General features: G+C 37.8%; 1 protein-coding gene across 1 annotated transcript in view; it reads left to right on the top strand.

Annotated features, from left to right (window-relative positions):
- sl (small wing phospholipase C gamma 1) overlaps positions 1-16,816 on the top strand; it is a 602,812-nt gene that overhangs the window by 274,986 nt on the left and 311,010 nt on the right. Inside the window, exons 10-11 of the mRNA XM_090377657.1 lie at positions 4,792-4,912; positions 14,803-14,888. Coding sequence (XP_090233783.1) covers positions 4,792-4,912; positions 14,803-14,888 — 207 coding nt within the window. The remainder of the gene's footprint in view (positions 1-4,791; positions 4,913-14,802; positions 14,889-16,816) is intronic.

The raw sequence follows: 16,816 nt of genomic DNA, 5'->3' as shown, positions 1-16,816 counted from the left end.
TGTGTGAAGCCGATCTCGGCACACTATTACTCTTTTATAACCGGATCTTCTCTGAAAATACGTATCCTCTGTCATGGCGTCATTCCTATATTTGTGCTATTCCAAAACCAGGCAAAGATCCTTCTCTAGTTGAGAATTACAGACCAATATCGTTGACAAGCTGTCTGGGCAAAATCCTTGAAAGGATGGTACATAAGAGGCTCACCTGGATTCTAGACTCCGAAAATCTCCTTTCTGATCACCAATATGGCTTCCGTAAAAACAGGTCCACCCTAGATGTACTTGTAAAAATTGAATCCAACATTCGTAATGCCTTCGTGAGAAAACAACATCTAGTGATGGTCAACCTGGATATTCATAAAGCATTTGACACCACATGGCGTCATGGTATTATTAAAGATATGCATCAGTTGGGGCTGAGAGGACATCTCCCTTTAATAATTCAGAACTTTTTAAAATTGCATACATTCCAGGTCCGATATAAAAACATGCTGTCAACATCTCACATTCAAGAAGAGGGTGTCCCACAGGGTTCCATATTGAGTCCAACCCTATTTGCGATTAGGATCAACAATATTTTGGAAGAACTTCCAAAAATGATTGAAGTATACATGTATGCCAACGATCTCACTATATCCTGCCAATCGCAAGGCATGAATACTATCGAAAGACAGCCACAAATTGCTTTAACGAAAATTCAATCCTGGACCTTACGAAATGGATATAATCTCGCTGAACAGAAAACCACTACCACTCATTTCTGCAAACGTTGGTCACTTCATCCTGATCCAGAGCTAAAGATAAATAACGTGCCAATTCCTCTTGCTCACAATATCCGTTTCCTTGGTCTGATACTAAACAGGAAACTGAACTTTCAAGCACATGTGGCCTATCTTCGTACCATCTGCTTGAAGAAATTGAATCTCCTTCGGTGTGTGTCATCCATGTCATGGGGTGCTGATCGTCATACCCTCATCCATCTGTATAGAGCTCTCATCAGGTCTCGCTTGGACTATGCCTCTCCAGTATATGATTCAGCGAGGAAAAGTACTTTAGAACGACTAAACACCATCCAGCACTGTGCTTTGAGAGTCGCTCTAGGCGCATTCAGAACCTCCCCGGTTCAGAGCCTGTACATCGAAGCTCACGAACCTCCCTTACATCTTCGCAGAAAATCATTACTTCTGATGTATGCCACAAAAATCCGTAGTCTGCCCTCTCATCCTTGTTGGAGATGTCTTAAAATACTGAATGCGAGTCATTTTATATCAGTAAACCTAATGAAAACCGACCTACTCCACTTAGATTTAAGGAACTGGCTCAATCATGGAACATGGACATCAGCAATATATTTCAGGACAAAACACCACCAGATCTACCCTGGGAAAATATCTGTGCAATATATGATGACTACTTTCAACAGTGGGGAAAGAACACGCTGTCTCCTTCCAATATCGCACAGTTACATGCAGCTTACACTCTTTCTAATTCAAACGCATGTGAAATCTATACAGATGGATCAAAAACCAAGACCCAAGTAGGTGCTGCTGCAATCTTCCCATCATTTAGCACTTCTGTCTCATTGCCAATAGAATGCAGTATCTTCACTGCTGAGCTCTATGCTATAAACTTAGCTTTGGATCACATTATTGAACATCTAATTCCGTATGCTTTAATATTCACTGACTCACTCAGTGCTGTCTCTGCCATAAATACTAATAACAAATCCTCTCACCCTGTAGTAAAATAGATTCATTCTAAGTTACTTGCCTGTATGGAATTGAACCAAACTGTGACATTCTGCTGGATCCCAGGACATTCTGGAATAGCCGGCAATGAAAGAGCAGATCATGCAGCCAAACAACCAGAAACAACTATTTCGCGGACTTTTCAAGTTCCATATACGGATTACAAACACATTATCCGTAAAGCATGTTATAACAGCTGGTCATTAATCTGGAAAGGTTATCCAGGAAATAAACTTTACTAAATAAAACCGGAACCAAAGCTGTGGCAATCCAGCTTCAGAAAAAACAGACGAAATGAAATAATTTTAGGAAGGCTAAGGATTGGGCACACTCATCTCACTCACCTGTATCTATTAACTAGTGACAGTGCTCCCCAATGTACATCATGTCAAGTACAACTGACCATTCGACATTTGTTAGTGGACTGTCCCCACTTTCAAACCATCCGTTTAGACATCTTTAAGTCAATTTCTAATACGCAGTCATCAATAAATTTATTACAGATTCTGGGAGATGATTTTAATCAAAAAGAACTCTACTTTTCTAAATCATATAGGAATATATCATAAAATATAGTTATCACAATTAAGCTAATATTCCATATTCACCATTAGAAAGACACAATATGGACCTAGCAGCCTATGTGTCGTTAAACACAACAACAACAACATTATGTCACATGGGCGCCTAAGTAGCCAGGTAGGTAGGAGCAGCAGTGTGTAGCACACGCTTCTTGATTAGACCGGGGTTCGAGCCTGTGACCACCAAATATGGAGGATGCGGAAAGGTCAGGGAATGACCACTGCATATCCCCGGAGCAATATGGCTTTAGTTGCTAATGCTACAAATAATAAACAAACAGATTATGTCACACCAAACTGTCTCGACACTGCACTGTCCAGCCATGTTGACTGGCTGTACTTCCTTGGATTTTGTGTTTCTTAACTAATAGCATAACCCCTCCTTCCTTCCTATCCTGTCTATCATTCCTGTGCACATTGTACTCCCCAAATTCGATTTCTGCATTCCTTATCTGTGGGACACCACTTCTCTGATATCCCAACAATATCTGCCTTTGATGTGAACTTACAACCATCATCAGATAAATGTGTATTGTAATTATCCCTGGCCACAAAACTAACAGTTTATGTGAACCATCATAAAGAGAATCATAAGAAAAATTACATCCTCTAGTTCAAATGTATTCTATTTCTACAATATAGTTTCTTCTACTTACTAATGCAGGCGATATACCACTTCTCTAATATCCCAACAACATCTGCCTTTGCTGTTTTGACCAACACCTCAAATTCATCAAATTTATTTACCTAACTCCTAGCATTAGTGTACACGCAAGTATACATGCACCTCTTCCAATTCTTGGCTACCCTAACACAGCCCATGTATATCCTTGTTCTGCAATGACTCCCAGCAGTCTCTGAAATCCCCTGCATCTTGTTTTCCAGGCTGCTGCTCATTTGAATAGAAGTAGTGCAAGAATCACTTTCACCTCTCCCAGCGGCTACCGTTAATCTATTAGTCTGTGTATCCCACCCAAGCCAGCAGTTTTCCAATCCACCTAACACTGTCTCGATAGCATCAGCAAATATGCTTGCACCCTTTCTATTTAAGTGTATCCCATCTCTGTAGAAGCATTCTCTCCTGTTAAGAATTTTTCTCAGCCCAGGCTGAGAAAGATTCTACCCCCTTGAGCCTTGCACAATCTCTCCAGGGCTGAATTGATCGACAAGGCTCTCATCATATACTCCTCCTATCATGTCTGGGCAGAATTGCAGAGACTTTAAAATTCAACTCTAACTCACGGCTTTTTTTGAACATTGACCTGCTTGTTAAGTAATTCCACTTGTCTCCTACTCTTAATATCATTAGTGCAAGTTTCCTAGACTGTATTGTCATTAATATTATGTATTCGAAATGTATAAAGTCATTCATTTTGCAAGATGTTCCAACCTGCATAGAAGGCACTAACAGCCATCAGAGGCACATCACTAGAACATTTACCATATAGCTGAATGTCATCCCACATAAATTTTGGTTAATCCTAACTTTAAAAAATAGACATAGATTTCATAGTGATATACAGGTGAAAAAGCCATTATACTTGAAGAGTGTATCTGTAAACAGCCTATTGTGATGTTTGACAATGGATGGAACATTGCAAGAAGTGAATTACATATGAAGGCTGTTGTTCTGAAAATGGAACTTTTCTTTCTGCCCTGGCCAGTTCCAGTTCTAAACATCTATGAACTTTTCAGTCACCTTTTGTAAATTTAACAAAATTTAATTTACATATACTAAATGTTGCAGTACTTCCCTAGAAACCTGTACTTCAGTGGTACTTAATGGAGAAGAGAAAAAAATTACATTCAAAAGTTACATTCTAGGAGGGAAAAAAAATGCAGAATCATATATTAAAACAAATCAAATGTCCTAACAGCCACTATAGTTAGGTTAGACAAGAATAAAAAAAATTCTTGCTCTGGTACTGTACATGAAAGCCGAAGCCTGTGTCATGCTTGCCAATCTTGCTTGCCTTATTTGCTATTGATGCTTAAGTTTTGTGTGCTTGAGATCTTTGCATATTCCAGGGTGAAAAGAATAGTAAGAGGAAAGTAGAGGTGTGGAAGTTGAAGTTACTGATTATCATAGGTAACTGAATATAGTTACCTATGATAATTATCTTTGACAGTTACCTATTAAATTCTGTTATCAAAGGTTTTCCATTGGAGATTCGTTGGTATAATTTAAGATGGGGAAATTACTTGACTGAAAGATAAGTTCAGTTTGATGCTTTTATAAATTATTTTATGGACTGTTTTAATTTTACAAGAGGAATATTTGACTATTAAAACTAGCATTTCGCTGTTATTTAATAAAATTCAGTGCAAAATTTTACAAGTTAGAATATTACATCAAAAATATGAATTGTTATAAAGTGTGTTATTAAAAATTTAATAATCTGTATAAGTTGTTTATATAAACCTTTTTAGAATTTTTGTTTCATGGATACATTATTTCTCAGTGGATTGCTGGGATGGACCTGATGGAATGCCTTATGTTTATCATGGCCATACTCTTACTAGCAAAATCAAGTTTATTGATGTCATCAAAACAATTAAAGAGCATGCATTTATTACATCTGAGTGAGTATATTTGCTAATTATAAATTTATGAAGTTTACACATTTCTTTTTTAAAAGTGTTAAGTTTTTCAAGCACAGTTTAAACAGCCAGACATGCGGTTTACCTAACAAGAAAGAGTTTACAAAAAACTATATGCCTTCTATATGCTTTAGCATCACATTTTATGTTTTGAGTAAATTTTAATGAAAGGGAACAAAACATGCATTCAAAATGAATGTAAATAATGCTATGTCGGGATGTGGTGAACTTAACTAGGCCATAAAAGCTCAGACCATGCAAACAGGATTTAGTAATTTGCAAAATTAAGAATTAGAGTGGAATCCTAATTTAAGATAAGTGTCTTAAGTCCCAGCCATGGTGTCTTAAGTAATGTATTATTTTTCTCTTTTTAGTTTAACAACAGAAAAACAGTTAAGTTGGCAAAGCGTGAGTATGAAAAATCACTGATCGAAAGACCAGAACAGGAACAAGGAGGTTTTCATGTATTTGAATACAAAGAAGAAGAAGAATGAATCAGATCAGACCTTTGCATAATGGGTGTCTTAGATAACCCAGTTAAATTCAATACCTTGATTTTTTTTTTTTTTTTTTTTTTTTTTTTTATATGTAAACCCCAAACACGAGAAGTATTAGAACCTATAGTACTTAGTACTGACGGCCTCCGTAGCCGAGTGGGCAGGAGCGGGAGTGCAGTAGCACACGCTCTTTGAGTAGACCGGGGTTCAAGCCCCTGACTGCTGAATACGGTCGATCTGCCAACCCGCACTGGACCAGCGTGGCAGATTATGGTCCATTGTCCTCAGCATGAATTGTTGAGGAGGCTTCCACCCTGCAGTGGGTTGATAATGGCTGCACTTTACTTTTTTTTTACTGTGCTTTGGTTGGAGGTTGAGAAGACGAAAGAAGATATTTGTTGACATTGGACTTGAACTTCTGTAGACTGTAATTTTCAGGAAATACGTATGAAGGAAGTTTGTTCCAGAAAACGGCAGTTGAATGAATAAATGAGGAAGGTGAAAAATGGATGTTGACTGGTGGTAGCACGTGTTTGGACTGTTTTGAAAGAGAGAGTGGAAATTATAGAAGCCAATTCAGAAGAACAGTGCCCATGGAAAAATCTGTAGAAGAGTCATGCAGCAGAAACAGTACGTCTATGAGACAGTGAGTGGAGGGACTCAGTTAAAAAATTAATCATTAATTAACCTAACTGCCCTCTTCTGAACGGAATCAAGAAGCCTGAGAGAGGTTTTCGGGGCACCACCCCAGATGTGGGAACAATATTCCATGGTTGGGCAGATTTGTGATTTGTGAAGAGTGAACAGCTGTTTGGAAGAAAAGTAATGCCGAGAGCGAAAGAGAAAACCAAGTTTTTTAGATGCAGAGGAAGAAATATTTGTAATGTGCTTGTGACAAGAGAGATTAAAAGTCAGGGTAATCCCCAAAAGAGATATATCATTTTTCCTAGAAATCGGAGTGTCACCAAAGATAAGCATAGGAGCAGAAGAATCCTTTTTGCGAGATATAAGACAAGACTGAGTTTTAGAGGGATTGAAATCAACTAAGTGGTCTTTGCCCCACTGGAGAATTACCTGGAGATCAGCATTTAAGGAATTGGTAGCAGATTTTCAAAAAGTTGAAGCTGATTGAGCAGGACAAGGTTTCTCAAAATGGAAAATGGAGTGCAATGTGCTATCATCAGCAAAACTATGGATGGAATTTCCAATCGATGGAAGAAGGTCATTAATATACAAGAGGAAAAGAGTGGGGGGAAAACAACCTTGGGGGACACCGGCATTAGTGGAGAGCCATCTACCATCACCCTCAGTGAGCAATCAGAGAGAAAACTGGATAACCAATTACAGAAAACAGTTGGCAAACCATAAGATGGAATCTTGTTTAGAAGACCTTTCTGCCAAACATGATCGAAAGCCTTTCAGATGTCAAGAGCAAATGCATGTGTTTCACTGAACTTTTCCATTGAATTAGTCCATAAATGGGTAACATAAACCAGAATATCACCAGTGGAGCGACACTGACGGAATCCATACTGGCGATCGTTGGTCAGATGGAAGATTTCTAGATAGTTTAAGAGTTGGCTGTTAATCGATTTCTCCATTACTTTAGAAAGGATAGAAGTAATTGCAATGGGACGATAATTGGTTGGGAGGGATTTGTCACCCTTTTTTAGGAACTGTCTGGATATGAGCAAATTTCCAAGCAGAAGGAAAAACACCTTTGGAATAAGAAAGTGAAAAAAGGTGGCAAAGAACAGAAGCACAGGTTTTGAGAACAAGTGGAGAAATACCATTGGGACCTGCAGCTTTCTTAGCATCAAGTTTGTCAAAATCCTTCTGACATCCTTTTGATGGAAGACCACAGGAGGCATTGAATGGAGCATGTTGGGAATGGTGGGAGGTGTTTTACCAAGATCATTAATACAGCCAGGCCCCACATAACGCGAGTTCGATTAACGCGATTTTCAGTTAATGCTATTTGAAAAATTATTTACCACTTTTCACTTTACACAATGTAAATTTCTAGTTAACGCGATCTTTTTTTTTTTTATGTGCTAGTTGAAAAAGATTTGAGTCGCGTGTCGAGATTACCGCGAGTCGTACGGTCAATAAACAAATGTTTGCCTGCTGCCCTCCTCGGTGTGTTCCATCAACCATCAGAAGAAGATGTGTTACTCCTGCTAATAAAGTCAATGCAGACTTGCATAAAAATTCAAATTTTTAAATGAGCCAGATGAAAATGTTACCACGAAGGAGATAACGGTAAAAGAATTAGATGAAATCTTTTGTATCACAGAGAACCTCAAACAAAAGGTTTGAGGTTTTCTGCGATATTTATTTCGCCAGGGCCCAGAGAAGATAGTTGTCGGCTATTGGAAATTGACTGATGAAAAGTGAAAGTCAACACTGTTCAAATATTTCCACAACAGTCATTTCTTCTTTGTGTATTTTATGTCAGAGTTCCCAAACTTTCTCGGTTCATGGGGCACCCTTAGTGTCTCAGTAATTTTTTCAAGGCGCACCCAGACCAAAAGAAATACCTAACAGTTCCGTTTAGTAGTTGGGTCCAAAGAAATTTTAACTTTAACTTAATGAGAAATGCTGAAACTGTGAACTACCTCGAGCTAATAGTTTGCGAGGGTGTCCGACAGATGTCGAGTATCACTGTGTTTCCCTCGAAAATTTAAAATATTCCGTGGCACGCAGTTTGGGAACTGCTGTTTTATACACATTTAATTCCATAATTATTTTCATTATTTTTTACATTGTATACAGTTAAAAAGTTATTTAAAAGGTATTTTTAAAATTCTTTATGGACATTCCAGAAGATCAAGGACCAATTATAATTTTTCCTATTGATTATTATATTCGATTAATACGTTTCCGTTTTGCCCGATGCGCTCGTGGGATGAATTAATCACATTAATCGAGGCCAGCCTGTACACGAGATGGAAGAAAAATGGGATGCTAGCAGGTCAGCTTTATCCTTGGCTGAAATGACAACAGAACCATCTGGTTTGGACAGAGGTGGGAGCAGCGATGGGCAAAAGTTGTGGCAATAGCTTTGGCAAGAGACCAGAATGCTCAGCTGCCATTAGGGCAAGAAGCAAGTTTTCTACTCTTAGCCTGTTCAAACTCTAGTTTGGACTGATTAATAACTGCTTTACAATTGTTGCGAGATTTGGTGTAGGCAGAAAATGAAACTGAAGAATTAGAAACAAGCCAATTACGATATGCAACGTTCTTCTCTTGAACAGCTTTAACACATTTATTCTAAAACCAAGGTTTAGATAAAGAACGAGATTTTAAAGTGGAGTGTGAGATAAAAGAATCTATACCCGCAAGAATAATTTCACTGACACGATCTAAGCAAACAGTGACATCAGAAGTTTTGAAACAGTAATCTGACCAAGGATAAGAAGGAAATAAATCTCGCAGGTCACCCTATTTTGCATTCTTGTAATGCTAAACAACACGAGGTTGGGAATCGTCATGAGATAAAGGCTCCATTGGAGAAGAGACAATCACCAAGTTGTGATCTGAGGTGCCTAAAGGACCTCTCACTTCGACTGTGTACTTAGAAGGGTTGTTTGTGAGAAAAAGATCAAGTGTGTTGGCTGCATGGTTAGGATTTTCCGGTATTCTTGTAGGTAAATGAACAATCTGTGCAAGGTCATTAGTAATTGCAAAAGCCTCGGCATCTAGACCAACTGGGTAGGTGTAAATAGAAAACGGAAGCCAGCTGGAATTGTGAACATTAAAATCACCAAGGAAAATTACCTCACTGTTAGGAAAGATGGACTGGAGAAAGTCAAGTTTCAAAGAGCTCCAAGTGATTAGTGAAGTTGGGAGAACGGTAGAGACAACAGATGAATTTGTCACAATGAGGTAGAGAGATTTTAAGCCAGAGAAGATTGAAAAGGGGAGACTCCAAATTACCAAGTCTCTGACAAGGAATATCGGAACAGACATATGCACAAGTACCACCTTTGAGGCGAAAGGAATGATACAGTGAATAATTTGGGCAACTGAGATGAGCAGTAGTTGAATCAACTGATAACTGAGATTCTGTCAGAAAAAGTAAATGAAGTTTGCAGACTGCAAGTGGAAATGGACATCGTTGAGATTAGAATTGAGACCATAAAAATTTGGAAATGGATTAGGAAGTGTTTGGGAGGTTTAGATATTTTTGCAGATACGCTTACTCTATTAGTTTGACAATTCGTGGTGTATTCAATAATAAGAAATAATGGGTGGGACATGCTGTATGAAGTAATGAAATTTTTGGGTATGGTGTACACATAGTAATAATGTACCCAGAGCCTTGACATAACGTGGCCTCGACAATGCCCCCTCCCCCCCCACATACACACTACTCGGACTCCCTCCAGTCACTATCTGGCAGAGTAGAGGTAGCAAGATTATACACTAGCTGATCTGGAAGCCCTCTAGAATACCGTTTTAGAGCTGTACCCTCGAAATGTAAGGAAAATTGGATCTCGCCACGATGTTCATCATAACCTAAAAAGTTATCAATCATGCTGCATGATGTGGAAGAGTTGACCGGAACTTAGTTCTGCAGACTAAACATGGGTTCCACTACTTCAAGCCTCCAATAAGCAAAGTGGTGATATTGCACCAGTTGATGAGAGTCATCTACCACCTAGTACTGCCTGGTAACACAGAGGGGCGGCGTTCCTCCATGTGGTATTGGCGCCGCACCTGACCCCTGCTTACGTTGGTTCACACCTGGGTGGTCACCCACCATGTGCTTGTGCATGGAGGTTATACCCAGAATGACTAACATTCCCACCATCGTGAAGGTGCAAGCAGAGGATTTGGCTGTTACAGACAGTCTGGACTTCACCGAAATTGGGTCCACTTGACTTGAGTGTCACCCGAATATCAGTTCCATCAGTATTTTAGACTCCCAGATAGCAAGTACAGCTTGTCTGGCATATCTGAGAGAACGTCTGTGACAACTCAAGGACCAAAAACATCTTTTTATAAACAAAAGATGTTTCGTGATGATGAGAGGCTGTACGAGTTAGGCTGAGCACTATGAAGTTAGCTCTATTCAAATTGCAGATTGTTTATGAGAAAAACATTAGAATCTATAAGCATGTAAGTTTCCTGGAATTGATGGCATATATACCCAGTAATTTTGAGAGAGTTGGCAAGAGAGTGTATTGAACTATTAAGATTAATTGAAAGGGTATCATTGGACTCCAGAGAGGTTTTTTTGGATTGGAGAATCACTTCATCACCAATACATAAAGATGGTTCCAAGAGCAAAGTGGGTAACTGTAGACTGGTCAATCTGACTTCAGGTAAGGAAAACCATGGAGGCAATGATAAAGAGTGAAATACAGAGACTTTAGATAGAAATGGAATTCTGTAGGATACATACAACATGATATTGTTAGAGGAAAATTATGTTTAACTAAGTTAGTTAGCTATTTTGATACAATTTCCTTGAGCTGGATGTGGAAAATGTTTTGCTTAAATACAAAATCTCAAAAGGTTATTCTATTAGTTAGAATATATTGGGATCATGGATAAGATTCTAAGGTGGATCACATGGTGGCTGCAGGACAGGTGGCAGAGGTTTGTGATTGATGGTTACTCTTGACACACTGGTGTAACATTAGAAGTGGAGTCTGCCATGGAGTGGCTCTGGGAATAGTTTTCTTATTTTCATAAACGTGGACCGGAAATACTCTACATGGTGACAGTTTTCTGAACACACTGATTGATTGCTACTTATCCTATTATGTCCTAGAGAGAGGTAGAAGTTGATAATTGGAAACCAATAACAGGTAGTGTGTCCACAGTACCATAAAATGGGTTGTATGGATTGAGTAAATTAAATGTGGATGCCAACCGAACTGCTGCTTGGCCAATGCACATCAGGGGACAAATTTAAATTGAAAAAGGTTGGTTGTAGGATAGATATGCAAAAATTTTATGATTCAATGTTGGAATAAATTTTCATCTGTTGTTGTTGTGAATATGCATTGTTTGAATAAATTTAAGGAAGAATTAGGTGAAGTGTGTCTATTGTTGGTGGTGTGTGTGTGTGCATGTTTTAAGCTGATGTTATATAAGCTTGTATTTGCATCATCTGCCTTTGTGTTTTCCTCCACATGTAGTTATCTACATGTGGAGGAAAACATTAGTTTTTTTTATTTTATGTATTTTGTTTTTTATTTTTATTTTTTATTATTTGGCTGATGTAGCAAAAAGCCTGTGGCTCCTTGTACTCTGTGGCTAATACTAATTTGATTTAATATTCTACCCACATTTAAAATATATAGTTTCTGAACTGAAACATTAAATCATACAAGTGCATATGCAAAAGACAAATGTGCAGGATTCCAACTGTACTCCATTTTCACTATGATACAACTGCATTGAGATTGAGAAGTAATTTTAGAAGCACTTACAAAAGTCTACCAAAGCTTGTTTAGCTGGTTTGTCTCCTCTGTGGGTAATGTTTTCTAAGGTTGTTGGAATAGTGGAACAAATTGCAAATCAATAAAGTAAAAAAAAAAAAAAAAAAAAAAAGGTAAAATTTATACTATATATATAACATTATTATACCACGTGAAAATTCTTGTGGTATAATAATGATCGGTTTTATATCTTAAAATCCTTCAAATATATAATATAAATTGATAGATGTCAGTTTTTTCATATTATCTAATAAGAAATTTGCATCTTTGCCTAGTATCTGATATTATTTTATGCACTACAGAATGTAACATAATGTCCTATTTATTACTAGTTACTGCTCTTATTATTACTGTTATTGCAGGTTATTCTGTAATTCCATCACATCAGTAATGCTGATATACTGTAGTTCTACTTAAATTCCATATATAATGTTATATATATTATTGTGCTTTGCTCTATTTCATATTTTGGAAATATGAAATTTTTTACTCACAAGGTAAATAGTTATTTTATATTTTATTTGTAGATGAGACCCATTTAACCTGTTTTTTTCTCAGTTTTGAGAACAGAAATCTTACACTCAAGACATGATAAATTATTGAGATTCATCTACACAGTATATGGGGTGGATGAATTATGTAACTAGTTATGAATTTAACCCAAGTTTACCTTCACTTAGGTAAAATAATCACTGTTAGAAAATCATGCTAATTCTGTGAGGGAGGTTCAAGCAAAAACAGTAAAAGTGAAATAAACAGTTCTTGCTTGTGGTAACAAACTTCATTAATTCTCACCAGTCTCCTCTTTTTTGCAACACAAGTCTTCCAATGCAAAAGCACTTCTAAATACTTTCTTTGGTTGCTTGCTGAGCTGTCCATGCACAATTTTTTTTTTTGGATTTTATTATTGCAGCAGAAGTTCCATCCCCTAATGCCTCTCTCTGAGTGTTCCTAAAAGATGATAGTCATTTGGAGCCAGGTTATTGGAATATGGTATGGTAGTACTTAAAAATACAGACCTGGAATGATGTCAGCAGTTGCACAGATACTGTTAGGGGTTCCCTATTGCTGAGGTAACTTAATAAATCATAGTAAATGTACAGTGATTACATGGGGCACCTCCATAGCCAGTGGGGCAGGAGCAGCAGTGCGTAGCACACGCTTCTTGATTAGACCGGGGTTCGAGCCCGTGACCACCAAATACGGAGGATGTGGAAAGGTCAGGGAATGACCACCGCATATCCCCCGAGCAATATGGCCTTAGTTGCTAATGCTCCAAATAACAACAACAGTGATTACATAATGCTTCTAAAGTTACTTAGCATATTAGTTATGCAATTTTTAACATAAAAGAAAACAACTTTTACCTTTTTTTAATTTTATTGTTTAAAATTACACTTACTAATCTTGAGCTTTGCACCATTCTTGCCTCCATGTAGTGGTGTTAGGAACCTGGGAAAAGAGTTGACCCCCCCCCTCCCACCTCTGCCAAAGTCAGAAAACAAATAAAACTCTTGATACTGCTGTGCCAGCAGAAACTGTCAAAGAAACTCTCTAATGCTGTAATGCCTGCTTGAATTCACATAGAAATTGTACATCATCGTAATCTGAGTTCATCCAAAGGAGTAATTTCTGAATGAGATCTCCTGAATGTACTAGAAGAAGAAAGAGAAGTAACATCTATTAAAAGAATCAGCATTAGATGAAATGGAATATTCTGCGAACATTTGACACTCCAAAATCCCCCTAAGATGGTGAAGGCAGGATAACTTTGGGCTGCCAAGTACATCTGTGCATACCACATTCACTCCATTATTATAAATCTTGTATTTTTTGCCCATTTGTAAGCAAATGTGGAATATAGATATGGGCAAAATGTGATCACAAAGATCTTGAAACCAACTGCATAGTCTGCATGCTGTCCTAAAGGAAACTGCTCACCCAGCTCTAATACCCTAAGCAGTAGAATAGATGCTAACAAGAAAGAGAAGTACAGAAGTATAAAATGGAGAAAAAAATATAACCTACCAAGAAGCAAACTGGATGATACAATCACAGTCCTTAAATAAGCTGACCTGTGCACAAGCAGTCCCAAAGTGTATAATTCAGTAGAAATAAAGTAAACATTTCATTGCACTGAGTCTTTCTTGCAGCACACCAGATTGCTACTTGGACTACCATGACAAGACTGTGAACACATCATGACATTACCACCAAACAGTACGTATCAGTTTATGGAAACTGACTAACAAATAAACAACCATAGGGAAACAAATAAACAATTATAGGAATCACAATTGAGGTTGTGATCAGCTAATCACAACCTCATTTGAGGTTGTGATTAGCTGATCTCAAGTAGAAGGAATAACTTTTTCTCCTCAAGATATTCAAGGTTTTTCACCAACATAACACACAAATCAGTCTGTGAACACACAAACTTGTCCCTTATTATTATTCTCGTCTCTCTCTCTCTAATTGGATTTTTTCCTGCTCCGTGATGGGTACCGGTACCAAGTGCATGGGAGGGGGGGGGTCAGTTGTGTCTGGTTATTTTTCTACTAGGCAGTCCTGGACAATGTTTGGCAACCCACAGTATATATTTACATGACTGTGTAAATATATAAAATGCAGACAGTATCACACAGATAAAAATTTAGAATATTATGCAGAAAATGAGGTACAGTGTCATATGAACAATATCATACAAAGAATGAGGTACACAGTAGGCATAATATAGAAAGACTGAACCAGCATGCTATTACCAAACTGTTTATGTGACAGAACTTCACAAAACAGCCAACCAGCTAGTCACATTTCTATATTGATAAAAGCTGGTATTTACTGCAGGAATTTTTTATATTGAATCTTACATAAGTACTGATATCACATTGATTTGAAATATATTGTTTCACATTCACAGATATCCTGTTATCCTGTCAATTGAAAATCGATGCACCTTACCTCAACAGAGGAATATGGCTACTGCATTCCAAGAAGTATTTGGAGGTAATATTTGCATTACTAGATAACATTATTAGTGATGTATTGATAACTGTGTTATATTACTTTACAATCTCTTCTCATATTACTTTATTTGTTGTTGCTTATTTCTGAAAAAGCAAAAAAAAAAAAAAAAACCCAACTTATTCTCAAAGCCGTGCAGACTGGTAGCTTTGAGAATAAGTTGATTCTCCCCCTAATTTACAGTAGGATGATACTGTTGCATATAATGTCATCTATACTTATATTAATCAAAATAAAGTAAATTTACATTTATATTTTGGACCACTGATGCCACAAGATTATTTTATTTATTTTTTTTTTTTCTGAGAACCCCAAACACGAGAGGTATTATAACCTATAGTACTTAGTACTGTGCTTGGGTTGGAGGTTGAGAACACGAAAGAAGATATTTGTTAATATTGGACTTGAACTTCTGTAGATTGTAATTTTCAGGAAATACGTATGAAGGAAGGTTGTTCCAGAAAACGGCAGTTGAATGAATAAATGAGGAAGATGAAAAGTTGGTTCTGTGGGTTTGAAGTTGGACAGTAAATGGATGTTGGCTGGTGGCGGCACGTGTTCGGACTGTTTTGAAAGAGAGAGAGGGAATTATAGAAGCCAATTCAGAAGAACAGTGCCCATGGAAGTATCTGTAGAAGAGGCATGCAGCAGAAACAGTGCGTCTATGAGAAAGCGAGTGGAGAGACTCTGTTAGAGATGAATCATTAATTAACCTAACTGCCCTCTTCTGAATGGAATCAAGAAGCCTGAGAGAGGTTTTGGGGGCACCACCCCAGATGTGGGAACAATATTCCATGGCAGGGCGGATTTGCGATTTATACAGAGTGAGCAGCTGTTTGGGAGAAAAGTAACGCCGAGAGCGAAAGAGAAAACCAAGTTTTTTAGATGCAGAGGAAGCAATATTTGTAATGTGCTTGTGCCAGGAGAGATTAGAAGTCAGGGTAATCCCCAAAAGAGATATATCATTTTGCCTAGAAATCGGAGTGTCACTAAAGATAAGCATAGGAGCAGAAGAATCCTTTTTGCGAGATATAAGACAAGATTGAGTTTTAGAAGGGTTGAAATTAACTAAGTTGTCTTTGCCCCACTGGAGAATTACCTGAAGATCGGCATTTAAGGAATTGGCAGCAGATTTTCGAGAACTTGAAGCTGATTGAGCTGGACAAGGTTTCTCAAAATGGAAAGTTGAATGTAATGTGCTATCATCGGCAAAACTATGGATAGGATTTCCAGTCAATGGAAGAAGGTCATTGATATACAAGAGGAAAAGAGTGGGGGAAAGAACTGAACGTTGGGGTACACCGGCATTAGTGGAGAAGTTAGAAGACAGAGAGCCATCTACCATCACCCTCAGTGAGCGATCAGAGAGAAAACTGGATAACCAATTACTAAAAACAGTTGGCAAACCATAAGATGGAAGCTTGTTTAGAAGACCTTTATGCCAAACACGATCAAAAGCCTTTGAGATGTCAAGAGCAACTACTTGTGTTTCACCGAACCTTTCCATTGAATTAGTCCATAAATGGGTAACATAAGCCAGAATATCACCAGTGGATCGACACTGACGGAATCCATACTGGCGATCGTTGATCAGACGGGTTTCCAAGTAGTTTAAGAGTTGGCGGTTAATTGATTTCTCCATTACTTTAGAAAGAGTAGAAGTAATTGCAATGGGACGATAATTGGATGGGAGGGATTTGTCATCCTTTTTAGGAACTGGCTGGATATGAGCAAATTTCCAAGCAGAAGGAAAAACACCTTTGGAATAAGAAAGTGAAAAAAGGTGGCAAAGAATAGGAGTAAGTTCAGGAGCACAGGTTTTGAGAACAAGTGGAGAAATACCATCAGGACCTGGAGCTTTCTTAGCATCAAGATTCATCAAAATCCTTCTGATATCCTTTTGACGGAAG

The sequence above is a fragment of the Mastigoproctus giganteus genome, chromosome 7 (genome assembly GCF_048544385.1).
Source record: "Mastigoproctus giganteus isolate SK-2022 chromosome 7, ASM4854438v1, whole genome shotgun sequence".
Taxonomy (NCBI): Eukaryota; Metazoa; Arthropoda; class Arachnida; order Uropygi; family Thelyphonidae; genus Mastigoproctus; species Mastigoproctus giganteus.
This window is presented reverse-complemented; position numbering and strand designations above follow the sequence as displayed.